The 27,323-nt window shown below is 46.0% G+C and overlaps 1 protein-coding gene across 5 annotated transcripts in view; it reads right to left on the minus strand.

Moving 5' to 3' along the window:
• Positions 1 to 214: 214 nt before the first annotated feature.
• Positions 215 to 27,323, minus strand: part of LOC137334524 (uncharacterized) — a 156,125-nt gene continuing 129,016 nt past the window's right edge. For 3 of the 5 annotated variants that reach the window (XM_067999256.1, XM_067999257.1, XM_067999255.1), the window contains exons 15-16: positions 21,615 to 21,684; positions 215 to 7,646 (exon numbers count right to left, since the gene is read on the minus strand). In XM_067999256.1, coding sequence (XP_067855357.1) covers positions 7,416 to 7,646; positions 21,615 to 21,684 — 301 coding nt within the window. In that variant the 3' untranslated portion in view covers positions 215 to 7,415. Of the gene's footprint in view, positions 7,647 to 19,677; positions 20,328 to 21,614; positions 21,685 to 27,323 lie in introns of those variants that run through there. The other 2 variants (XM_067999258.1, XM_067999260.1) reach the window with 2 other exon arrangements.

Below are 27,323 nucleotides of genomic sequence, written 5' to 3' on the forward strand. Positions count from 1 at the left end.
GCAGATGCTGCCTGACCTGCTGAGTATTTCCAGCATTTTCTGTTTTTATCTAATATCTCCTTATGTGGCTCAGTGTCAAAGTTTGTCTGATAATCGCTCCTATGAAGCGCCTTGGGACATTTTACTACATTAAAGGCACTATATAAATGCATGTTGTTGTTGTATAAGTGAAATAGAAATTTTATCTGCACGTATTATTAAATCGCTTTCCCAATAAGAATTAAGTGATGCTTTATTGTACTCTCAAAACCAGGCAGTGTACAAGGTAACACATCTCTGTCCCATCCATGATTCTACAACAATGTGGCTAATTTTCACCTTCACTGCCTGGGCAGTAATCTAGCGGAACAGGTTGACCATCCGTTGCAGAACCTGCCCAATGATTTCAATGCGATGAAAATCAGGTGGGTTCTACAATGGGCAGGCAATCTGCTCCAACAGATCTGATCCAACGGGTGGTGAAGATGAAAATTATCCCTAATATCCCAATGTAAAATATTCCTTATTTTAAACTGGTAGTTCAAGTCTTATAAGATTAGAACAAAATATTAGAACTATAACAAACACTTTATAGAATGCCCACTTTCCATTTCCTGGTAGAAGTTGACTAAGTTTGGATATTTGTTGTTTTGCCTTTAAAGAAAAAAAGACTTGCATTTATAAATAGCCCATTTCACATCCTCAGTATATCTAAAAGCATGTCATAGCCAAAATCCATTCACTGTAGTTAAGACGGCAAAAACAATAGCCAATTTGTGCACAGCAAGGTCCCACAAACAGTTAATCTGTTTCGGTGGTGTAGGTTGGGGGAGGTATGTTGGTCAGGGCACTGGGTAAACTCCCTGCTCTTCTTTAACTCGTGCCAATGGATCTTTAACATCCACCTGAACAGGCAGACAGGTTTAATATCTCATCCAAAAGACAGATGTAATGCAATCATGTTATATGATGAAGCTTATAGAGTAAGAGTGACATAGTTGGGTGAGTTTTCTCATGGTCATTAAGATAACATTAGTGCTGGGGAACAAAACATTTTTCTACTCTCCGCACCATGCATACGCAGGCCAGCTACCTCTGCAAGGTAATAGCCCCAACGTACCATGGTGAAACTGCCAATTTAGCATCACATTACATGGAGCTTTGATTTCAATGGGACGCACAAGACGGTGCAAACCAGTCGAAGCTGCCAAACTTATTTCACTTACAGTCCAGCACTGCCTCAGTACTGTAACTAGTGGGGTGCCGCAGGGATCGGTGCTTGGGCCTCAGCTATTCACAATCTATATTAATGACTTAGAAGAAGGGACCGAGTGTAATGTATCCAAGTTTGCTGACGATACAAAGCTAGGTGGGAAGGTAAGCTGTGAGGAGGACACAAAGAGTTTGCAAAGGGATATAGACAGGTTAAGTGAGTGGGCAAGAAGTGGGCAGATGGAGTATAATGTGGGGAAATGTGAGGTTATTCACTTTGGTTGGATGAATAGAAAAATAGAATATTTTTTAAATGGTGAGAAACTATTAAATGTTGGTGTTCAGAGAGATTTGGGTGTCCTAGTACACGAAACACAGAAAGTTAGCATGCAGGTACAGCAAGCAATTAGGAAGGCTAATGGCATTTTGGCCTTTATTGCAAGGGGCTTGGAGTATAAGAGTAAGGAGATCTAGCTGCAATTATACAGGGCTTTGGTGAGACCTCACCTAGAGTACTGTGTACAGTTTTGGTCTCATCTAGGGAAGGATATACTTGCCATGGAGGCGGTGCAACAAAGATTCACTAGATTAATTCCTGGGATGAGAGGATTGTTCTATGAGGAGAGATTGAGTAGAATGGGCCTATTCTCTCTGGAGTTTAGAAGAATGAGAGGTGATCTCATTGAAACATGTAAGATTCTGAGGGGGCTTGAAAGGATAGATGCTGAGAGTCTGTTTCCCCTGGCGGGCGAGTCTAGAACTAAGGGGCATAGTCTCAGGATAAGGGGTTGGGCATTTAAGACCGAGATGAGGAGGAATTTCTTCCCTCAGAGGGTTGTGAATCTTTGGAATTCTCTACCCCAGAGGGCTGTGGATACTGAATCATTGAGTGTATTGAAGGCTGAGATAGATAGATTTTTGGACTCTAGGGAAATCAAGGATATGGGGATCGGGCAGGAAAGTGGAGTTGAGACCAAAGATCAGCCATGATCTTATTGAAACACAGAGCAGGCTCGAGGGGCCGTATGGCCTACTCCTGTTCCTATTTCTTATCTTTCTTATGTGTCCTGGTCAATATTTGTCCCTCAACCAACATCACTAGAAAACAGATTATCCAGTCATTATCACATTGCTGTTTGTGGGATCTTGCTGTGCGCAAAATGTCTGCCGTGTTTCTTACATTACAACAGTGACTACACGTCAAAAGTTCTTAATTGGCAATAAAGCACTTTGGGACGTCCTGAGGTCATGAAAGGCGCTAAATAAATGCAAGGACTTTCTTTCCCTCTTTTTTTTACCAGGTCTAGGTGGCTTTGAATCAAGAGTAAAAGGAACTGCAGGGGATGTTTTCTTGACCTAACCCAATGGGCAGATGGATGTATGAAAGTGAAAAATATGCTTCTAGGAACCTACCTACCCCATTAACTGACACCTACATTACAGTCACTCAGGCTCATCCTTTTCACAAAAAGATAATTCAATCCAGATTTTCAGTACCACGGACAGCACAGCTCACCGACTGCTGCCCAGTGTTTCAGGGAAGTGATTCTGAAGGGTGTCAGTGACAGTTTTGATCATAATTCATGCTTCACAACAATCATCGGAAATGTTACTTTATTCTAAAAAAGTCATTTTAATCATCCTCCCATTAAAAAAAAAACAATTCTAGCTTAATATCCAGCAACGAGGGTTGAAATCGCCTTAATGAATTTTTTTGTTATTTGCAGGTGAGGCTGGCAAGTTGGCATCTATTGCCCATCCGTAGATGCCCGTTGAACACGGCATCGTAACATTGCTTTTATCACTGAGTATGGCACTGCAGTAGGACAGCCTGGGTAGGGATAGATTTCCTTTTGCTGAAGGACATTAGACAACCATATGAGCTTCCATCATAACAACCTGGCAGCTTTCAAGATCATGTTTTATTTTCCCCTGGGGGTGATTCTGACTTTTGTGCGACGGACTGGAGGAGCACACCAGCCCATCGCACGCACCCGCGGCAAAGAGACGGCCCTGATTTTGAGGCAAAGTGTCAGTCGTGGCTCAGTGGGTAGCACTCTCAGTCAGAAGGTTGTGGGTTCAAGTCCCACTCCAGGAGACTTGAGCACATAATCCAGGCTGACTCTCCCAGTGCAGAACTGAGGGAGCACTGAACTGTCAGAGGTGCCGTCTTTCAGATAAGATGTTAAACCGAGGCCCTGCCTGCCCTCTCAGATGGATATTAAAGATTCCTTTGCACTTTTTCGTAGAAGAGCAGGGGAGTTCTCCCCAGTTACCTAGTCAATATTTATCTCTCAGTCAACATTACTAAAAAACAGATGATCTGGTCATTTATCCCATTGCTGTTTGTGGGATCTCACTGTGCGCAAATTGACTGCCACGTTTCCTACATTACAACAGTGACTACACTTCAAGAAGTACTTCATTGGCTGTAAAGCGCTTTGGGACGTCCTGGGGTCATGAAAGGCGCTATATGAATGCAAGTTCTTTCTTTAACTAACATTGAGCTGGAAAGCTGCGGTGGGAGGGTGAGGGGATGCGGGGTGGGGAAATGGTTGGGACAAACGGCCGTCCCAGTGCAGCTCGCCGGATTGAGGTCTCCCAATATCGCGCTGCTCCGGGAACCAGCAAGGTAAGCGTGTGGGGTGGGGGGAGGAGGAGTTTGTGATCACAGAGGGTGGGTATCTTGGGGCAGCAGCGGACCAGGTTATTACTGTGATGCATTCCTGCTCCTCTAGCGCCCACAAGAATGATTCCAAAGTTACCTTGGCCGACCCTTTGCATCTCCATCGCCTATGGAACTGGTCAGAGTGTGCACAGAGCAGGCTCTGCCCAGTTCTGACCTGAAATGGCAATCGGCGTCCTAGGAAATGGCAATGGACATCACTGGCAAGGCTGGTATTTATTGCCCCATCCCCTAATTGCCCCTTAAGAAGGCGGTGCATTCTTGAACCGATGCAGTCGTGCGGTGAAGGTGCTCCCACAATGTTGTTAGGTAGGGAGTTCCAGGATTTTGACCCAGTTACGATAACAGAACGGCCGATATATTTCCAAGTTGGGATGATGTGAGACTTGGAGGGGAACGTGCAGGTGGTGGTGTTCCATGCGCCTGCTGCCCATGTCCTTCTAGGTGGTGGAGGTCGTGGGTTTGGGAGGTGTTATCCCCCAATGAGATGTCAGCACTAAAGAACGGCCTTTTCCAAATCCCCGGGCCAACTCAAACAGGACAACCCAGCGAGTGAGAAACGTAAAGATGAATAGGAGTGAGGGCCAGATTGCCAGGGGCTCGGGGGTCACCTGTGGTCCAGGTGAAACATATTGGTCACCCCTAAAGTGTTTTGCACAAATATAACATCTTGTTCCTCAATGCACACAACAGTTGCTTGAACTAAGCAGTCCAGCTGCAAACCAAGCTGAGATTCAGCCTGGTGCGTGATTCATAATGTGACTTTATATAACATTTTTCTTATGACTGGTAGTGTTTGTTGCTCAGTCCTTGTGTTGTAGGTAGTATTTCCTCATGTTACCTTTACCAGGGTAGAAATCGTGATGGATGCAGTTCTCCTACAAATGCTTAACACGATTGGTACCAAATTTCTCTTGTGCTATTTTTAACCGATGTTAACCAACTCAAAACAACTGTCATCATTTAATTATTATTCAGTTTTAAAATGGGTTAACACCAGTTAAAGCAGCAGAGGGGGAAACTTGGAATGAGCTTTTGTACAGTAACAGCACCAATCTTAATTTATAGAAAGAGCTTGCATTTATATAGTGCCTTTCATGGTCTCAGGACATCCCAAAGAGCTTTGCAGCCAATGAATTTTTGAAGTGTAGTCACTGTTGTAATGTAGGAAACGCATCAGCCAATTTGTACACAGCAAGCTCCCACAAACAGCAAATATGATAATGACCAGATAATCTGGTTTAAGTGATGTTGGTTGAGGGATAAATATTGGCCAGGACACCGGGGAGAACTCCCCTGCTCTTCTTCGAATAGTGGCCATGGGATCTTTTACATTCACCTGAGAGGGCAGACGGGGCCCTCGGCTTAACGTCTCGTCCGAAAGATGGCACCTCTGACAGGGTAGCGCTCCCTCAGTGCTGGCACTGGGAGTTTCAGCCTGGATTATGTACTGAAGTCTCTGGAGTTGAACCCTTGACTGTGTGACCCAGAGGCGAGAGTGCTGCCAGTGAGCCAAGGATTCATCCTAATGAGTGTTTTTTTTGGGAGGATGTGTTCTGTGGTGAGCTTCCTAAACTGTTAGCCATTAGAATTTATGCTTATTTCTCACAACAATTTCATAGATGGAGACCTTTAAAAATAAAGCCCCACCTATTCATATAAGGGGAGACTGTCTGATTCACAGAATTTCAGTGACTGGAATATCGAGGGCAGAGGACCCGTGATTTTCTGATACGCGCTGGCTGCCTGTTAGGGTCTGATGTCAGTGTGGGGGTCTTGAGAAATTTACCCCCAAATATCTACTCGTGCCTCTTAGAATCATGGAATCATTACGTAGAATGTACAGCACCGAAGGAGGCCATTCGGCCCAACAGGTCCATGCCGGTATTTATGATGCACACGAGCCTCCTCCCTCCCTACTTCATCTAACCCTATCAGCATATCCTTCATAGAATCGTGCAGCACCGAAGGAGGCCATTTGGCCCATCGTGCCTGTGCCGGCTCTTTGTAAGAGCTATCCAATTAGTCCCACTCCCCTGCTCTTTCCCAATAGCCCTGCAATTTTTTTTCCTTTTCAAGTATTTATCCAATTCCCTTTGAAAGTTATTATTGAATCTGCTTCCACCGCCCTTTCAGGCAGTGCATTCTAGATCATAACAACTCGCTGCGTTAAAAAAAAAATTCTCCTCATCTCCCCTCTGGTTCTTTTTCCAATTACTTTAAATCTGTGTCCTCAGGTTACCGACCCTCCAGCCATTGGAAACAGTTTCTCCTTATTTACTCTGTCAAAACCCCTCATGATTTTGAACATCTCTATTAAATCTCCCTTTAACCTTCTCTGCTCGAAGGAGAACAATCCCAGCTTCTGCAATAACTGTACTATAAAATCGAACAATGCACACACACTACAAACTAGAAAGAGAATTTTTAAGCTTGCACTGGAACTTTGTGTTCAAGCAGGATTAAATAACTAGATTTTCTATATACATTTTGTTAATTAAGTTTGGCAAACTTTAAATGATCTAAATCTGCCAGCACTTCATTCTCCTGAGTACATTCTGCATTAGCAACCAGGAATAATTACAAAGGCCTCTGCATTTTGTGTGACAGATTGGCACAAGTTGGTACCACTCTCCCCTCTGAGTCACAAGGTTGTGACATTGAGCATATATGCTGGGCTGGCAGCTCTGTGCAGTACTGAGGGAGTGCTGCACTGTCAGAGATACCATCCTTTGGATGAGACATTAAACCTTGGCCCTGTCAGCCTGTACCGATAGATGTTAAATATCCCTTGGCACTGCTGGAAGAAGAGCAAGGGAGTTTCTCTGGTCTTCTGGCCAATATTTCTCCCTAAACTAACAGTGCCATCTTATTGTTGTTTGTTGAATCTTGCTGTGTGCTAATTGGCTGCAGCATTTCTCCATACAGTGACTTCAAAGTAATGCATTGGGGTAGATTTTGACTTTGTGCGATAGTGTAAAACAGGTGATAGTGAATCAGCAGCTCGTTTTACAGCTCTGACAATTTTTATTTCCATTGAAGTCAATCGGGAGAGATGTAAATCGGGAGAGATGTAAAACGGGAGAGGTGTAAATCAGGAGAGGTGTAAATCGGGAGAGATGTAAAACGGGAGAGGTGTAAATCAGGAGAGGTGTAAATCGGGAGAGATGTAAATCGGGAGAGGTGTAAATCGGGAGAGATGTAAATCGGGAGAGATGTAAAACGGGAGAGGTGTAAATCGGGAGAGATGTAAAACGGGAGAGGTGTAAATCAGGAGAGGTGTAAATCGGGAGAGATGTAAAACGGGAGAGGTGTAAATCAGGAGAGGTGTAAATCGGGAGAGATGTAAATCGGGAGAGATGTAAAACGGGCTGCTGACTTGCTATAACCTGTTTTTCGCACAAAGACAAAATCTATCCCATTGTATGTGAAGCACTTTCGGATATCCTGAGAGATGTGATAAGGCACCAAATGAACGCAAGTTCTTTCTCCCTTCTTTCTATCTGCTGAGATACGCAAGTCACACATCTGCCAAAACTCAGAGCGCTCGGGAATCATCCAGTGGATTTGAGACAACTGAATTGTGGATAAGGACAAAAAGCGGGAGATAGGTGAGGAAATCCAGCAGATCTAATGCCTTTGTGTGTCGGAGTTCCTTCCTGACTTCCTCCTCGTGGACCCGGCTGATTCCACCAGCCTTCAACTCCACTAGAAACTGCTGGACACTGATCGTGTTTGACTCCGGATCCATGTTGCACAGGAACAGTTGCTGAAAAAACAAAAGAGATCCTTTAAAAAAAAATCTCCTTTGAAGATAACATAGTTTTCATCCGATCAAAATCTATCACAATCTGCATTTTAACCCTGACAAAAAATTTAGTTGGTCTCCGAGATAGAGGACAGTAGATTGTAGAATCATAGAAAATATCGTGCAGGAGGAGGCCATTCAGCCCATCGTACCAGTATCAATGATTGCTCTTCAACTGGCGCTGTCTACTCTGCTCCCATTTCCCTGATAGATATCTTACTGAAAAGAAAAGAAAGACTTGCATTTATATAGCGCCTTACATGACCTCAGGACATCCCAAAGCGCATCAAGTCAATGAAGTACTTTTGAAGTGTAGTCACTGTTGTAATGTAGGAAATGCAACAGCCAACAGCTACTGTTTGACCGCTTGACGGCTCTGGAGCTGCGGATGATCAAACTTTGGGGCATCCGCGATGCTGAGGAAGTCGTGGATAGCACGTTCCGTGAGTTGGTCACACCACAGATAAAAATTACTGAGGGAGATAGTGAATGGGTGACCAACAGACAGAGGAAGAGTAGGAAGGCAGTGCAGGGGTCGCCTGCGGTCATCTCCCTCCAAAACAGGTATACCATTTTGGATACTGTTGGGGGAGATGGCTCACCAGGGGAAGGTGACAGCGGCCAGGTTCATAGCACCGTGGCTGGATCTGCTGCACAGGAGGGCAGGAAAAAGAGTGGCAGAGCTATAGTGATAGGGGACTCGATTGTAAGGGGAATAGACAGGCGTTTCTGCGGACGCAACCGAGACTCCAGGATGGTATGTTGCCTCCCTGGTGCAAGGGTCAGGGATGTCTCGGAGCGGCTGCAGGACATTCTGGAGGGGGAGGGTGAACAGCCAGTTGTCGTGGTGCATATAGGTACCAACGATATAGGTAAAAAACGGGATGAGGTCCTACAAGCTGAATTTAGGGAGTTAGGAGTTAAACTAAAAAGTAGGACCTCAAAGGTAGTAATCTCAGGATTGCTACCAGTACCACGGGCTAGTCAGAGTAGGAATGACAGGATAGCTAGGATGAATACGTGGCTTGAGAGATGGTGCAAGAGGGAGGGATTCAAATTCCTGGGCCATTGGAACCAGTTCTGGGGGAGGTGGGACCAGTACAAATTGGACGGTCTGCATCTGGGCAGGACTGGAACCAATGTCCGAGGGGGAGTGTTTGCTCGTGCTGTTGGGGAGGGTTTAAACTAATGTGGCAGGGGGATGGGAACCGATGCAGGAAGTCAGTGGGAAGTAAAGTGGTGACAGAAACAAAAGGCAGTAAGGGAGAGTGTACAAAACATGACCAGACAGATGGTCTGAGAAAGCAGGGCAAAGACCAAGGGAAGTCTAGATTAAACTGCATTTATTTCAATGCAAGAAGTCTGATGGGCAAGGCAGATGAACTCAGGGCATGGATGGGTACATGGGACTGGGATGTTATAGCTATTACTGAAACATGGCTAAGGGAGGGGCAGGACTGGCAGCTCAATGTTCCAGGGTACAGATGCTATAGGAAAGATAGAGCAGGAGGTAAGAGAGGAGGGGGAGTTGCGTTCTTGATTAGGGAGAACATCACGGCAGTAGTGAGAGGGGATATATCCGAGGGTTCACCCACTGAGTCTATAAGGGTAGAACTGAAAAATAAGAAGGGAGAGATCACTTTGATAGGATTGTACTACAGACCCTCAAATAGTCAATGGGAAATTGAGGAGCAAATATGTAAGGAGATTACAGACAGCTGCAAGAAAAATAGGGTGGTAATAGTAGGGGACTTTAACTTTCCCAACATTGACTGGGACAGCCATAGCATTAGGGGCTTGGATGGAGAGAAATTTGTTGAGTGTATTCAGGAGGAATTTCTCATTCAGTATGTGGATGGCCCGACTAGAGAGGGGGCAAAACTTGACCTCCTCTTGGGAAATAAGGAAGGGCAGGTGACAGAAGTGTTAGTGAGGGATCATTTTGGGACCAGTGATCATAATTCCATTAGTTTTAAGATAGCCATGGAGAATGATAGGTCTGGCCCAAAAGTTAAAATTCTAAATTGGGGAAAGGCCAATTTTGATGGTATTAGACAGGAACTTTCAGAAGTTGATTGGGAGAGTCTGTTGGCAGGCAAAGGGACGTCTGGTAAGTGGGAGGCTTTCAAAAGTGTGTTAACCAGGGTTCAGGGCAAGCACATTCCTTATAAAGTGAAGGGCAAGGCTGGTAGAAGTAGGGAACCTTGGATGACTCGGGAGATTGAGGCCCTAGTCAAAAAGAAGAAGGAGGCATATGACATGCATAGACAGCTGGGATCAAGTGGATCCCTTGAAGAGTATAGAGATTGCCGGAGTAGAGTTAAGAGAGAAATCAGGAGGGCAAAAAGGGGACATGAGATTGCTTTGGCAGATAAGGCAAAGGAGAATCCAAAGAGCTTCTACAAATACATAAAGGGCAAAAGAGTAACTAGGGAGAGAGTAGGGCCTCTTAAGGATCAACAAGGTCATCTATGTGCGGAACCACAAGAGATGGGTGAGATCCTGAATGAATATTTCACATCGGTATTTACGGTTGAGAAAGGCATGGATGTTAGGGAACTTGGGGAAATAAATAGTGATGTCTTGAGGAGTGTACATATTACAGAGAGGGAGGTGCTGGAAGTCTTAACGCGCATCAAGGTAGATAAATCTCCAGGACCTGATGAAATGTATCCCAGGACGTTATGGGAGGTTAGGGAGGAAATTGCGGGTCCCCTAGCAGAGATATTTGAATCATCGACAGCTACAGGTGAGGTGCCTGAAGATTGGAGGGTAGCAAATGTTGTGCCTTTGTTTAAGAAGGGCGGCAGGGAAAAGCCTGGGAACTACAGACCGGTGAGCCTGACATCTGTAGTGGGTAAGTTGTTAGAGGGTATTCTGAGAGACAGGATCTACAGGCATTTGGAGAGGCAGGGACTGATTAGGAACAGTCAGCATGGTTTTGTGAGAGGAAAATCATGTCTCACGAATTTGATTGAGTTTTTTGAAGGGGTAACCAAGAAGATAGATGAGGGCTGTGCAGTAGACGTGGTCTACATGGACTTTAGCAAAGCCTTTGACAAGGTACCGCATGGTAGGCTGTTACGTAAGGTTAAATCTCATGGGATCCAAGGTGAGGTAGCCAATTGGATACAACATTGGCTTGACGACAGAAGACAGAGGGTGGTTGTAGAGGGTTGTTTTTCAGACTGGAGGCCTGTGACCAGCGGTGTGCCTCAGGGATCGGTGCTGGGTCCGCTGTTATTTGTTATTTATATTAATGATTTGGATGAGAATTTAGGAGGAATGGTTAGTAAGTTTGCAGATGACACCAAGATTGGTGGCATTGTGGACAGTGAAGAAGGTTATCTAGGATTGCAACGGGATCTTGATAAATTGGGCCAGTGGGCCGATGAATGGCAGATGGAGTTTAATTTAGATAAATGTGAGGTGATGCATTTTGGTAGATCGAATCAGACCAGGACCTACTCCGTTAATGGTAGGGCGTTGGGGAGAGTTATAGAACAAAGAGATCTAGGAGTACAGGTTCATAGCTCCTTGAAAGTGGAGTCACAGGTGGATAGGGTGGTGAAGAAGGCATTCGGCATGCTTGGTTTCATTGGTCAGAACATTGAATACAGGAGTTGGGATGTCTTGTTGAAGTTGTACAAGACATTAGTAAGGCCACACTTGGAATTCTGTGTACAGTTCTGGTCACGCTACTATAGAAAGGATATTATTAAACTAGAAAGAGTGCAGAAAAGATTTACTAGGATGCTACTGGGACTTGATGGTTTGACTTATAGGGAGAGGTTAGATAGACTGGGACTTTTTTCCCTGGAGAGTAGGAGGTTAAGGGGTGATCTTATAGAAGTCTATAAAATAATGAGGGGCATAGATAAGGTAGATAGTCAAAATCTTTCCCCAAAGGTAGGGGAGCCTATAACGAGGGGACATAGATTTAAGGTGAGAGGGGAGAGATACAAAAGGGTCCAGAGGGACAATTTTTTCACTCAAAGGGTGGTGAGTGTCTGGAACGAGCTGCCAGAGGCAGTAGTAGAGGCGGGTACAATTTTGTCTTTTAAAAAGCATTTGGACAGTTACATGGGTAAGATGGGTATAGAGGGATATGGGCCAAGTGCAGGCAATTGGGACTAGCTTAGTGGTATAAACTGGGCGACATGGACATGTTGGGCCGAAGGGCCTGTTTCCATGTTGTAAACTTCTATGATTCTATGGTTCTATAATTTGTGCACAGCCAAGTCCCACAAACATCAACAAGATAAATGGCCAGATAATTGGTTTTTCATTATGTTGTTTGAGGGATAAATATTGGCCAGGACACCAGGGAGAAATCCCCTGCATTTCTACAAAATAGTGCCATGGGATCCTTTACGTCCACCTGCGCGGGCAGACAGGGCCTCCATTTAACAGCTCATCCGAAAGACAGTACAGCACTCCCTCAGTACTGCAGTGAAGTGTCAGCCTGAATCACATGCTCAAGTCTCTTAAGTGGGACTTGACCCCATGACCTTCTGACTCAGAGGTGAAAGTGCTGCCACCGAGCCCTGCCTGATACTTGATAGCATTACTAAAACTTAAGAAATATCAAAAGCAAACTGTATTTATGTTGAATTATTTGGATTGTGGTAGTAGATGGATATGATGACTTTGGCTGTTAATGTGTCCCATTTTACAATGGTCTTTTTCATTGTAAAATGATTGTCTGTCTCGCTAGTCGGTTCTCAGGATATGTGTCGTCTGGCCTGTATTCATCAGATTGTGGGGGCCGACTCTTAAAACTTTCTGTGACAGAACAATATAACGAGGCAATCAAAGTTAATTGTACAATTAAATTTGATTGAGGTTCCAGCCCATGTGCTTCTCCACTTCTCCCTGCCAAACTCCATTCATCTGTGATTAGGCTTTCCTCCAAATCCTTCTTCTCTCCGACCCCCACTTGCTCCTACCTTAGTTCCTCTATATCTGTCTTCCAGCAAACCGCTGGTGTTTTAATTCCTGTTTCAAATTCTTGCATTGTTTACATGTTTTTTCTGCTCTGTTCCCTTATGGATCTTGAGTATAGAATGTTTCTCTTTCCTGCACTGGGCCCAATAACTCTCTTCTTGCACTCACCACCTAAGGCTGGTGAAGCATTTACAGGGAGACTTTGCTCAATATGATAAGTGAAGACTAGAAAGAAAAGAAGTCGGAACTTTCATTTATATAGCACCTTTCACAACCTCAGGACAACCCAAAGCACTTTACAGCCAATTACTTACATTTGAAGTGTTGCAATGTAGGAAATGTGGCAGCCAATGTACGCACAGCAAGATCCCACAAACAGCTATGTGATGAAGATCAGATACTCTGTTTTTTAGTGATGTTCGTTGTGGGATAAATATTGGCCCTGGCCGCCAGGAAGAACTCCTCTGCTCTTCTTTCAATAGTGCCTTGAAGTTTTTTACGTCCATCCGAAAGGGCAGACGGGGCCTCGGTTTAATGTCCCATCTGAAAGACGGCATCTCCGACACTGCAGCTCTCCCTCAGTACTGCACCAGAGTGTCAGCCGAGTCTTTGTGCTCGAGTCCCTGGAGGGGGACTTGAACCCACGACCTTCTGACTCGGAGGAGAGAAGTTCTGCCCACTGAGCCACGGCTGGCAAATGAGAGAAAGCTCTGCTTTCTCCACTCTCAGTTGTAAATCAAACATTTCCTCTGAGCTTCCTGCTGTCAGAGAATGTCAGCACTGGTGCGGCAGAGCTCCCAGTTCACTCGAAGCAAAGTCTCTGGAACAACGACGTGTATTTATACAGCGCCTTTAACGTAGTAAAACGTCCCAAGGCGCTTCACAGGAGCGATTATCAAACAAAATTTGACACCGATCCACATGAGGAGATATTAGGACAGGTGAGAGGTAGGTTTTAAGGAGCGTCTTAAAGGAGGAGAGAGAGGCGGAGAGGTTTAGGGAGGGAATTCCAGAGCTTAGGGCCTGGGCAGCTGAAGGCACGACCGCCAATGGTGGGACGATGGAAATCTGGCAAGAGGCCAGGATTGGAGGAGCGCAGTGATCTCTGTGGGATGTAGGGCTGGGGAAGGTTACAGAGATAGGGAGGGCGCGAGGCCATGGAGGGATTTGAAAACATGGATGAGAATTTTAAAACCAAGGCAACAATCCTCGGCGAAAATGTGGAATTTTAAAATCCAGTTCAAACACATTCAAAGTTTGTGCTGGTCTAACGTTTGCCATTTGGAATATTATAGATGGAGAAAAGCAGCAAAGTGAAAGCGTCGGCAAAGAGGAGATTCAAATGTATTTAAGTGCCGAACAATGAGGAGGAGAACAGACACAGAAAAGAATGCCTGATTAAAAGCTGCTTTCTTGCGAACTCACAGTGCATTCAGTGGCTGCTCACATTATCTGCGCCTTTCAAATGTAATGAATTTTACAATGTCCCCTGTAACTGGAAGACCTCAGACTTTAATGTTCCATTTTTTCCCCCATTGTTAGTGCACCTGCTTTTACACTGATTCCACATCCAATTTAATAACTTTCAGTAATCCCTTTGGCACTAACCCTAACACTTCAAAGCATTCAAGTCGGTCGGTCTAATTATAAAGTAAGTGAAGAGGTAGAACCTTCCTCCCAGTGCTGCTTTCTATACCTGACGTGTCAAGGTGATTAACATGCACAGACTCCAATGCCACAGATTTTATTCGGGCATTTTTTTTCCCTTCTTTTCCTCTGAATAGAAGAAGCAACAGCAATTCAATTAAAGTAACAGCAACGATTTTCCACCCAGCGCCCGATCGTACAGATAAAGGTGAAAAGCTTTACTGTAAATTAAAAAAAGCATTTGTAATATTCCAGCATTCACTCCGAAAAGACGATTACGGGCTGAAATGGCTGACATTTTTTGCAGCTAAAGCCTTTAATGTTACATGGTTTTGGCTCCTACACCAGTCAATGAGTCAACGTTTAAAGTGACTTGTTTCCAACAGAGATCCTATTAGACTATAGCATGCACCCGCCCCCTGCCAGAGCAGCCCTTGCCCATTCACTGTGCAGACTGAGTTGGGTGTGAAGTAAATCACAGTTCACACACACACTCGGTCGAAAATGTGTTTACTCCAAAAAATGTTGCAATCCGTTTTAGGTTGCTACGGTAACTCTTCCTTCAGGACTGCAAATGAGCCGAGGTAATGAGCTTAAATTATATATGAAGGGAACATAAAAGTCACCTTGGAGAGGGTAAAGGATATTTGTGGCCCATCAAGTCTGCTCCTCACACAGGACCGTGGAGCAAGCTCAGTGGTAGCAATCCCGCCTCCGAGTCCGATGGTGCAGGGTTCGAACCCATGCTCCAGACAGCCCTGGTGAGTGGAGACTGGAGCTCCAGACAGTCCCGGGGAGTGGAGACCGGAGCTCCAGACAGCCCTGGTGAGTGGAGACCGGAGCTCCAGACAGTCCCGGGGAGTGGAGACCGGAGCTCCAGACAGCCCTGGTGAGTGGAGACCGGAGCTCCAGACAGTCCCGGGGAGCGGAGACCGGAGCTCCAGACAGTCCCGGGGAGTGGAGACCGGAGCTCCAGACAGCCTTGGTGAGTGGAGACCGGAGCTCCAGACAGTCCCGGGGAGCGGAGACCAGAGCTCCAGACAGTCCCGGGGAGCGGAGACCAGAGCTCCAGACAGTCCCGGGGAGTGGAGACCGGAGCTCCAGACAGTCCCGGGGAGCGGAGACCAGAGCTCCAGACAGTCCCGGGGAGCGGAGACTGGAGTTCCAGACAGCCCCGGGGAGCGGAGACCGGGGCTCCAGACAGCCCCGGCGAGCGGAGACCGGAGCTCCAGACAGTCCTGGGGAGCGGAGACTGGAGCTCCAGACAGTCCCGGGGAGTGGAGACCGGAGCTCCAGACAGTCCTGGGGAGCGGAGACTGGAGCTCCAGACAGTCCCGGGGAGTGGAGACTGGAGCTCCAGACAGCCCCGGCGAGCGGAGACCGGAACTTTGGCTCTGATTTCTGTGTTGACATCCAGCGGGATTCTCATGTCCGGTGGATGTGGGTGGCCCCCCCCCCCATTGTATGGATTGTGGGTGCCCATAAAACCCTTCCCCTGTATAGGACTAACCCCCTATCAGTTGGTATAAAGATGGTTACGAGCATGGAAGGAGCATTCATGTCACGGCCTGTCAGACTGTTAATCAACAATTTGAATTTATATAGCGCCTTTAATGTAGTAAAACGTCCCAAGGCGCTTCACAGGAGTGTTATCAGGCAAAATTTTAACATTGAGCCTCATAAGGAAATATTAGGACAGGTGATCAAATGCTTGGTCAAAGAGCTAACTTTTAAGGGGTGTCTTAAAGGAGGAGAGAGAGTTGGAGTGGCAGAGAGGTTTAGGGAGGGAATTCCGGACCGTAGGGTCTAGACGGCTGAAGGCACGGCCCGGGCTCAGTGGCAGCACCAGTGCCTCTGGGTCAGAGGATTGTGGGTTCAAGCCCCACTTCAGAGGCTTGAGCACAAAATCTAGGCTAAAATCAGCAGACCTTGCTCTGCCCAAATTGGTGCCATGTATCCTACATTACGTTGCTCAGTACTGAGGGAGTGCTACACTGTCTGGAGTGCGGTCTTTCAGATGAGATGTTAAACCAAGACCCCGTCTGCCCTCTCAGGCGGGCATAAAAGATCCCAGGCCACTATTTCGAAGAAGAGCAGGGGAGTTCTCCCCGGTGTCCTGGGCCAACATTTATCCCTCAACCAATTTCACCAAAACAGATTATCTGGTCATTTATCACATTGCTGTCTGTGGGACCTCGCTGTGCACAAAGAGGCCTTCCTACATTACAACAGTGAGTACACTTCAAAAAATTACTCAATTAGCTGCAAAGCGCTTTAGGACGGCGAGTTCTTTCTGTTGTGCAGCCTTCGAGGCTCCATGGGACAAACCTCAGTGAAGGCAGAGAGATTGTGTGCTCATACTTTAAGGTGTCCCCCAGCGCTGTACGTGTTTGTTGGAGGGGGGAGTAAATAACGCTTTAGCACAAGGGAGAGGGTTTGCTAACATTACCGCTGAGCTTTGTCCAAGCTCTTGTCCACGGTCTTTAAAAGACTGAAGCTTTTTTTTCTTCATTTATCACCCCACTGCCTCTATTGTGCGGGTAATTTCCCATTGGAATCACTCAGCATTCTGGCCCAGAGTTGACTAGCCCCTTCGCTTGTAACGATTATTCTCACTGGACTGGGTTACATCTGCAATAAATCCAGGAGGATTTGCGAGCGAACACAGAAAGATAAAAAAAAAACTAACCGAGTGAACTGATAAGGTCCGTGGTCCGCGCGAACAAAAAAAAAAGCTTTCTATTATCCGAAAGAAATGGAGTCAGTGACTCTCAATTGATTGCAAACATTTGATCGTCTTTTGCCAGCTGTCTCTGCAGCATCAGTAGGAGGTGTGTATGTGTGTGTGTGTATGTGTGTGTGTGTGTATGTGTGTGGGGGGCAAGGACTGTATCAAAGGGATAATTTAGGAGCAGTGGCTGCATATCAAATAAGGTAGCGGCTTGTGACCTGCTCAGACTGGACACCTTCACCATGCTCTGGGGAAAAAAAAAAGGAGCTACATAATGACATGATCCTGAATGGATTACATCACCACCCTGGCGACTGCATCTGTCCTGACAGGTTTTGATCAAAAACCTTAAATAGAATTACAGTGCCTGCTGCAGCACCAAGCGTTCACATAGTGGGGATTAATCTGAGTTACCAGAGCCGACTAGTCGTAAGAACTTGAGAAATAGCACAGAGCGAGAAAGGGCCATTCATCCTCCCAAGCTCACTCAACAACAACAACTTGCATTTGTATAGCGCCTTGAACGCAGTGAAACGGCCCAAGGCGCTTCACAGGAGCGTTAAACAAACAAAAACTTGACACCGAGCCACATAAGGAGATATTAGGACAGGTGACCAAGCTCTTGATCAAAGAGACTAGATTTTAAGAAGCGTCTTAAAGGAGGAGAGAGAGGTCGAGAGGCGGAGAGGTTTAGGGAGGGAATTTTGGAGCTTCGGGCCTAGACGGCTGAAGGCACGGCCGCCAATGGTGGGGCAAAGGAACTTGGGGATGCTCCAGAGGCCAGATTTAGAGGAGCGCAGAGATCTCGGAGGGTTGTAGGGCTGGAGGAGGTTACAGAGATAGGGAGGGGGCGAGGCCATGGAGGGATCTGAAAACAAGGGTGAGAATTTTAAAATCGAGGCTTTGCCGGACCGGGATCCAATGTGGGTCAGCGAGCACAGGGGGTGATGGGTGAACGGGACTCGGTGCGAGTTAGGATACAGGCAGCAGAGTTTTGGAAGAGTTCGAGTTTGCGGAGGGTGTAGTTCCTCCAATCTGAGCGCAGCTTGGCGCAAGGCCTAAGGCATGCTTCCCCCTGGCACTTCTCTAAATGTGCGTCCCGTTGCCATAGGGAGAGGAACATGAGGCAGGAGGTGCTGTTACATCACTCCTGCCCCATTTACATGCGATTAGCATGCCCCAGGCAAAGGCACTCTGCTCCAACTTGGGGGATCCTTTATAAATCCAATGGCGATGCATTGGGGGAGATCAAGTGTGAAAGATCTCTATCCTTCTTCCCTCTGATTTGCACCAGGAACTGTGTGTTCCCCAGATGCTAAGCAGAAGGAAATTGTCCCCAAAGGATTTAAACATATATTTTTAAAATTCATTCTGGGGATGTGGGTGTCACTGGCAATGCCGGCATTTATTGCCAATCCGTAGTTGCCCCTTGAGAAGGTGGTGGTGGGCCTTCTTCTTGAATTGCTGCAGTCCGTGTGGTGAAGATGCTCCCATAGTGCTGTTGGGGAGGGAGTCCCAGGATTTTGACCCAGCGACGATGAAGAAACGGCGATATATTTCCAAGTCAGGGTGGTGTGTGACTTGGAGGGGAACTTGGAGGTGGTGGTGTCCCCATGCACCTGCTGCCCTTGTCCTTCTAGGTGGTAGAGTTCGCGGGTTTGGGAGGTGCTGTCGAAGAAGCCTTGGCGAGTTGCTGCAGTGCATCCTGTGGATGGTGCACACTGCAGCCACGGTGCGCCGGCGGTGGAGGGAGTGAATGTTTAGGGTGGTGGATGGGCTGCCGATTGAGCGGGCTGCTTTGTCCTGGATGGTGTCGAGCTGCTTGAGTGTTGTTGCAGCTTCACCCATCCAGGCAAGTGGAGAATATCCATCACATTCGAGATGGTGGGGAGGCTTTGGGGAGTCAGGAGGTGAGCCACTTGCCACAGAATACCCAGCCTCTGACCTGCTCGTGTAGCCACGGCATTTATATGGCTGGTCTAGTTGAGTTTCTAGTCAATGGTGACCCTCAGGATGCTGATTGGTTTGTTTAATTAAAATTCCATTGTAGGTGGTGATTTCCTCATCATAGGATTAATATGACATTGATTCTTGTGATATTTAAGTATCTTTTAGAAGTTGTTTGTATCATAAAACTTTTTTTTAAAAATGAGTGGCCCGAGGAGGACGATATTTCGCTGGATCTGTGGGCAGTCTAAGGGTTAATTTTAAACAGGACTTTTCTCTGTACCTTTGCCGCTCTCTATGCTGGCAATAGCTCCCTGTGCAGATGTTAGTTGTCAGTCGCTCCTTTTCCTTTGATGAACGGGGATTAAAGGTTCAGCGATGTAATTACCGCAGGTTTATCAAGAAATAATCTCCTGCTGATTGCTGGAAGACCTTTGTTAGCCTGCATATTATAAATCATTCGTGCATCCGGTTAGCGAGAATATAGCTCTCGCTCGGTTGCTCGAATTAGCCAGCAGGTTCCACACACTGCAGCAAGTATCGATTGCATTGAGGAGCAAACAGGGATCGGAGAGAGAGGGGGGGGGGGTGGAGGGTAAACAATGGAGCACACTCCGGCACATTCCTGTGGCACCAGAGCCTGAACCAACACCTTTCAAAATCTTCCAACATCTCCCAGATAAACACCATATTGGAGCAAAATAATTAGACAGCAGGCCGTACACCTGTCTAAGTATGTCGATCACCCTGGTCATTGAAAAGATCTGTGGTTGGGGCAGACTCAGGTTTCCTAAAGCACCTGAAGGTTCGGGAGATGCGACAACTCGGAACCACGGCGGGTGGGGAGGGGGAAATCAAAACCAGGATTTCTCCCGAGTTATTCTTCGCCGCAAACAGATCGGATCGACTGCTGAATTTAACACAGTTGCTGGCGCTCTCGCCTCTGAGTCAGAAGGTTCAAGTCCCATAATCCAGGCTGATTGTCCCAGTGCTGCACCATTGGAGGTGACGTCTTTCAGATGAGACGTGAAACCAAGGCCCCGTCTGCCCTGTCAGGTGACCGTAAAAGATCCCACGCCATTGTTTCGAAGAAGAGCAGGGGAGTTCTCCCCAGTGTCCTGGGCCAATGTTTATCCCTCAACCAACATCACTAAAACGGATTATCTGGTCATTGCTGTTTGTGGGATCTTGCTGTGCACAAATTGGCTGTTGTGTTTCCTACTTTACAACAGTGACTACACTTCATAAGTGCTTCATCGACTGTGAAGCACTTTGGGACATCCTGAGGTCATGAAAGGTGCTATATAAATGCAAGTTCTTTCTTTCCATTCGCTTCATCCAGATGTTCTGTGGGCAACGCCACAGGAGGTCTACAAGTTGATATAAATAATAGTTTTTAATAACAGAATCACATTCCGCAAAAAAACTTATGCCGACTATTTCCCAAATTTGTCCCAGAAATGGCACAGCAAATTGTCAGCAAAAAGCACCAAAACTTTCAAGATAATTTTTCCAATCTCAAATCATTCAGATTTAACAATCCTGCTCTTTTAAAAATCTTGAGTGAAGTTGCAACTCATCCAAAACTCTGCTGCCCGTATCCTAACTCGCACCAAGTCCCGTTCACCCATCACTTTAGGAAGGATGTCAAGGCCTTGGAGATGGTGCAGTGAAGATTTACCAGAATGACACCAGGGGTGAGGGACTTGAGTTGCGTGGAGAGACCGGAGAAGCTGAGATTGTTCTCCTTAGAGCAGAGAAGGTTAAGGGAGAATTTGATAGAGGTGTTCAAAATCTTGAAGAGTTTTTATAGAATAAACAAGGAGAAACTGTTTCCAGTGGCAGAAGGGTAAGTAACCAGAGGACACAGATTAAAGATAATTGGTAAAAGAACCAGAGGGGAGATGAGAAGAAATTTTTGTACACAGCGAGTTGTTATGATCTGGAATACACGGCCTGAAAGGGCAGCGGAAGCAGATTCAATAATAACTATCAAAGGAGAATTTGATAAATACTTGAAGGCAAAAGATTTGCAGGGCTATGAGGAAAGAGCAGGGGAGTGGGGCTAATTGGACAGCTCTTTCAAAGAGCCGGCACAGGCACGATAGGCCGAATGGCCTCCTTCTGTGCTGTATTGTTCTCTTATTCTATAACCCCTATGCTCGCTGACCTACATTGGTTCCCGGTCTGACAATGATCATCCTTGCTTTCAATTCCCTCCATGGCCTCGCCCCTCCCTATCTCTGTAACCTCCTCCAGCCCTACAACCCTCCGAGATCTCTGCGCTCCTCCAATTCTGGCCTCTGGAGCAGCCCCGATTTTCATCGCCCCACCATTGGCGGCCGTGCCTTCAGCCACCTAGGCCCTAAGCTCTGGAATTCCCTCATTAAACCTCTCCGCCTTGCTACCCCTCTCTCCTCCTTTAACTCCCTTCTTAAAACCTATCTCTTTGACCAAGCTTTTGGTCACCTGCTGTAATATCTCTTTATGTGGCTCGGTGTCGAATTTTTGTCTGAAGTGAAGTGCCTTGTGACGTTTAAGGCACTATATAAATGCAAGTTGTTGTTGTTTTCCAGCTGCTAACAATATCAAGGAGCCAGTGTGCAAAGCGGAGGTACACACAGATTAACCCTGGCATTTAAACCACGCGATCTCACCTTGGCTCTGTATATCCTCAGCTCCAGGGCTTTAAAATCCATGTTTCCAATCAACGACCTCGTGAAACCACTGATAGAAAAATAAACGAGCAAGGTTTAACATCAGACTTTCAGACTTAGAGGGACTGCGAACCTCTGCTTAGACACTAAAGGCCGAATCCCAGCACAAGAATCTTTGGCTACAAGCGGAGTGTAGTGGTCGTGGTACGAGAATAGTAACCCAGCCACCATGAGCTCAAAATCCCACCGTAGCAAAGTGAAATCGTAAGTTAGCAAATCGGAGCTAGTGTTAGGAAAAAAATGATAGTGAAACCTGCCGGGATTGTTGTAAAGACCCAACTGACTCACTTGTGTCCTTCAGGGTAAAGTGCTGTAGTGGTTATGTTACTGGACCAGTTAATCGAGAGAATGCGGGTCCATATCTCCACCATGGCAGTTTGAGAATTTGAATTCAGTTTCAGAAACAAAAAGTTGGTGTCAGTAAAAGTGAACGTGAAGCTGTTGGACTGTCGCAAAAGCCCAGCTGGTTCACTAATGTCCTTTAGAGAAGGAAACCTCCCGTCGTAGAATCATAGAAAATTTACAGCACAGAAGGAGGCCATTCGGCCCATCGTGTCCGCGCCAGCCAAACATGAGCCACCCAGCCTAATCCCGCTTTCCAGCACTTGGTCCTGTAGGTCACGGCATTTCAGGTGCACATCCAGGTACTTTTTAAATGAGTTGAGGGTTTCTGCCTCTACCACCCTTTCAGGCAGTGAGTTCCAGACCCCCGCCACCCTCTGGGTGAAAAAATTTTTCCTCGGCTCCCCTCTAATCCTTCTACCAATCACCTTAAATCTATTCCTCCTGGTTATTGACCTCTCTGCTAAGGGAAATAGGTCCTTCCTATCCACTCTATCTAGGCCCCTCATAATTTTGTACACCTCAATTAAATCACCCCTCAGTCTCCTCTGTTCCAAAGAGAACAACCCCAGCCTATCCAATCTTTCTTCATAGCCAAAATTCTCCAGTCCTGGCAACATCCTCGTAAATCTCCTCTGTACCCTCTCTAGTGCAATTACATCCTTCCTGTGATGTGGTGACCAGAACTGTACACAGTACTCAAGCTGTGTTTTATACAGTTCCAGCATTACCTCCCTGTTCTTATATCCTATGCCTTGGCTAATAAAGGAAAGTATCCCATATGCCTTCTTAACCACCTTATCTAGCTGTCCTGCTATCTTCAGGGATCTGTGGACATGCACTCCAAGGTCCCTCACTTCCTCTACACCTTTCAGTATCCTCCCACTTATTGTGTACTCTCTTGCCTTGTTTGCCCTCCCGAAATGCATTACCTTACACTTCTCCAGATTGAATTCCATTTGCCACTTTTCTGCCCACCTGACCAGTCCATTGATATCTTCCTGCAGTCTACAGCTTTCCTTCTCACTCTCAACCACACGGCCAATTTTTGTATCATCTGCAAACTTCTTAATCATGCCCCCTATATTTAAGTCCAAATCATTAATATATATAACACAAAAAGCAAAGTACCTAGTACTGAGCCCTGCAGAACCCCACTGGAAACAGCCTTCCAATCACAAAAATACCCATCGACCATTACCCTTTGCTTCCTGCCACTGAGCCAATTTTGGATCCAACTTGCCACTCTCCCTTGGCTTGTACTTTTTTGACCAGTCTGCCATGTGGGACCTTGTCGAAAGCCTTGCTAAAATCCATGTAGACTACATCAAATGCACTACCCTCATCGATCCTCCTTGTTACCTCCACAAAAAATTCAATCAAGTTAGTCAGACACAACCTTCCCTTAACAAATCCATGTCGACTGTCCTTGATTATTCCGTGCCTTTCTAAATGACGGTTTATCCTATCCCTCAGAATTGATTCCAATAATTTGTCCACTACCGAGATTAGACTGACTGTCCTGTAATTACTCGGCCTATTCCTCGCTCCCTTTTTAAACAATGGTACAACGTTAGCAGCCCTCCAATCCTCCGGCACCACTGTATCCAGTGAGGATTGGAAAATGATGGTCAGAGCCTTCACTGTTTCCTCCCTTGCTTCTTTTAACAGCCTGGGATACATTTCATCTGGACCTGTGATTTATCTACTTTCAAAGATGCTAATCCCCTTAATACTTCCTCTCTCACTAAGTTTATCCCATCCAATATTTCACACTCCTCCTCAACTATAATGTCTGCATCGTCCCTCTCTTTTGTGAAGACAGACGCAAAGTATTCATTAAGAACCATACCAACATAGGAACATAGGAACAAGGGTAAGCCATTCAGCCCCTCGTGCCTGCTCCGCCATTTGATAAGATCATGGCTGATCTGTGATCTAACTCCATATACCTGCCTTTGGCCCATATCCCTTAATACCTTTGGTTGCCTCCACACATAGGTTACCTTTTGGTCTCTAATAGGCCCTACTCTTTTCTTAGTTATCCTCTTGCTCTTAATATATTTATAAAACATCTTTGGGTTTTCCTTGATTTTACTTGCCAATATTTTTTCATGCCCTCTCTTTGCTTTCCTAATTTCCTTTTTAATTTCACCCCTGCACTTTTTATACTCCTCTAGGCTTTCTGTAGTAATGAGTTCTCAATGTCTGACATAAGCTTTCCTTTTCTGCCTTATCTTACCCTGTATACTCCTTGACATGCAGGGGACTCTGGATTTGGCAGTCCCACCCTTTTTCTTTGTGGGAACATGTTTACTCTGCATCCCTTGAAATTCCCCCTTGAATGCCTCCCACTGCTCTGACACCGATTTACCTTCAAGTAGCTGTTTCCAGTCCACTTTTGCTAAATCACTTCTTAGCTTAGTAAAATTGGCCTTTCCCCAGTTGAGAACTTTAACTCCTGTTCTATATTTGTCCTTTTCCATAACTATGCTAAAACTAACTGAATTATGATCACTATCACCAAAATGCTCTCCCACTGATACTCCTTCCACCTGCCCAGCCTCATTTCCTAAAACTAAATCCAGAACTGTCCCCTCTCTTGTTGGGCTTGCTGCGTACTGGCTAAAAAAGTTTTCCTGAATGCAATTTAAGAATTTTGCGCCCTCTATACCCTTCACATTGTTTGTGTCCCAATTAATATTAGGGTAGTTGAAATCCCCTACTATTATTGCTCTACTGTTGTTGTACTTCTCAGAAATTTGCCTAAATATTTGCTCTTCCATCTCCCTCTGACTGTTTGGGGGTCTATAGTACACTCACAGCAGTGTGACTACCCCTTTTTTTGTTCCTTAGCTCAACCCATATGGTCTCATTTGAAGATCCTTCTAACATATCATCCCTCCTCACAGCTGTAATTGTTTCTTTAACCAAACTTGCCAATCCCCCCTCCTTTTTTATCCCCCTCTCTATCTCGTCTGAAAACCCTATAACCAGGAACGTTGAGCTGCCATTCCTGCCCCTCTTTAAGCCATGTTTCTGTAATAGCTAAGATATTGTACTGCCACGTGTCTATCTGTGCCCTCAGATCATCTGCCTTATTCACTATACTCCTTGCATTGAGGTATATACCTTTAAGTGCTGCCAAACTCCCTTGCTGTTTACTTTCTAACCTTTGTTTCCTCTGCCTTCCTAAGTCACTTACTAATTTTCTGCCTTCTACCTCCAGTTCTGATTCTGTCCCATCTCCCTGCCAAGCTGGTTTAAACCCTCCACAACAGCACTAGCAAACCTCCCCGCAAGGATATTGGTCCTCACCCGGCCTGGGCCTATATATGACTCCAGTCCCCACACCAACATAGTTGACTCTTAACTGCCCTCTGAAGTGGCCTAGCAAGCCCCTCCGAGCAGCTAGGGACGGGCAATAAATCCTGACCCAGCCAGCGAGGTACAGAAGCACACCATTAACCGGCCGAACTTTAAGGGAGCGCTGTGCAGTTCTAACCTTCGAGTGTTTTTCTTTTAACAGACTAACCGGTCGGGGATTCGCATCTTGAAGCTGCATTCTGACCACTTTTGAATTTGAACTTAAACTTGGGTGTTGTCACCTCAGAAGCAGGACAGAGGTCAGCAATGTAATGTCGTTCTTTAAGTGAGGCGGTTAACTTTCGTGTAGTATTTATGACCTGATGATGAGCAGATCTGATGGGATTGTGATTGCTTATATGCGTTAGTGGGGGGGTGGTGGTGGGGAGGAGGGTCAAACAATGAAGAGGACACTGACTGAACTCAGAGCAGTAACGGCTAAAACTGTCTGCTACCGTGGCAGACTTTGTCCTCGCCTACTGCTCGACAATGAAAAGGTTTCACCGTAATTAAGCAGAAACAAAAGCGATTCTGTTTTTACCATGCTGTTCTTTGCTATGTGTGGTATGACAGCGCCCAGTCCTGAAATGTCTGCTCACTAATGAGCTCCCAACTGATTATTAAAGAGGGGAGGTAACAGGCTCAGGGCTCACGTTTGAATGGCTGCTGGCTTCTCATTGGTGAACCGGATCTCAGGCAGCAGCACCGACAGACAAACAGGGTCGGCAGGAAAAGTAATGATCCTGCAAAAGGGGGAATGAATTGCACTCCGCGAACAATGGAAGTCCAGAAACAGACCATAACTGCAGTGCAAGAGCTCAGGCAAATCGGCACTTAAGAGCGCATTTATTTTTTTGTCTGCTTTTAGCGTTGGCTGCGAGTTAACTGGAACATAAATGACAGTGAATAAAACAACAACTTGCATTTATACAGTGCCTCTAACGTAGTAAAACGCCCCAAGGTGCTTCACAGGAGCGATTATCAAACAAAATTTGACAGATAAGGAGATATTAGGACAGGTGATCAAAAGCTTGGTCAAAGAGGTAGTTTTTTAGGAGCGACTAAAAGGAGGAGCGAGGAGTGGAGAGGCGGAGAGGTTTAGGGAGGGAATTCCGGAGCTTAGGGCCCAGGCAGCTGAAAGCTGAAAGCCGCCAATGGAGCGATGAAAATCAGGGATGCGCAAGGGGCCAGAATTGGAGGAGCGCAGAGATCACGGAGGGTTGTAGGGCCGGAGGAGGTTACAGAGATAGGGAGGGGCGAGGCCATGGAGGGATTTGAAAACCAGGATGATAATTTTAGAATCGGGCCGTTTCCGGACTGGGAGCCAATGTAGGTCAGCGAGCACAGGGGTGATGGGTGAATGGGATTTGGTGCGAGTTAGGATACGGGCAGCAGAGTTTTGGATGAACTCAAGTTTGTGGAGGATGCATAAGTGGGAGGCCAGCAAGGAGAGTATTGAAATAGACGAGTCTGGAGGTAACAAAGGCACGGATGAGGATTTCAGCAGCAGATGAGCTGAGGCAGGGACGGAGACAGGCGATGTTACAGAGGTGGAAGTAAGCGGTCTTGGTGATGGAGAGGATATGGGATTAGATGCTCAGCTCAGAGTCAAATAGGATGCCCAGATTGCGAACAGTCTGGTGAACCAGTTGGGTTTTACAAGAATAATGAAAATAATTCATTGGACATGGGACGCTTTGGGATGTAAAAGGAATTATATAAATACAAAACTCTTTCTTACGTATCGACTCATCAAGAAATCAAGAAAAATAAAATAAAGCATCTTGGTCTAAAATAAAGATTTTTTTTTAAAGTGCGTAATGATTTAAAATAAATGATTTTTTAAATGGCATTTAAAACACAATACAAATAAAAATGTGCACTGCAGTTTTATTAACCAAAGTACATCGGAGCAGCACAGCAAATCCACGTGGCACAATC

The sequence above is a fragment of the Heptranchias perlo genome, chromosome 18, assembly GCF_035084215.1.
Source record: "Heptranchias perlo isolate sHepPer1 chromosome 18, sHepPer1.hap1, whole genome shotgun sequence".
Taxonomy (NCBI): domain Eukaryota; kingdom Metazoa; phylum Chordata; class Chondrichthyes; order Hexanchiformes; family Hexanchidae; genus Heptranchias; species Heptranchias perlo.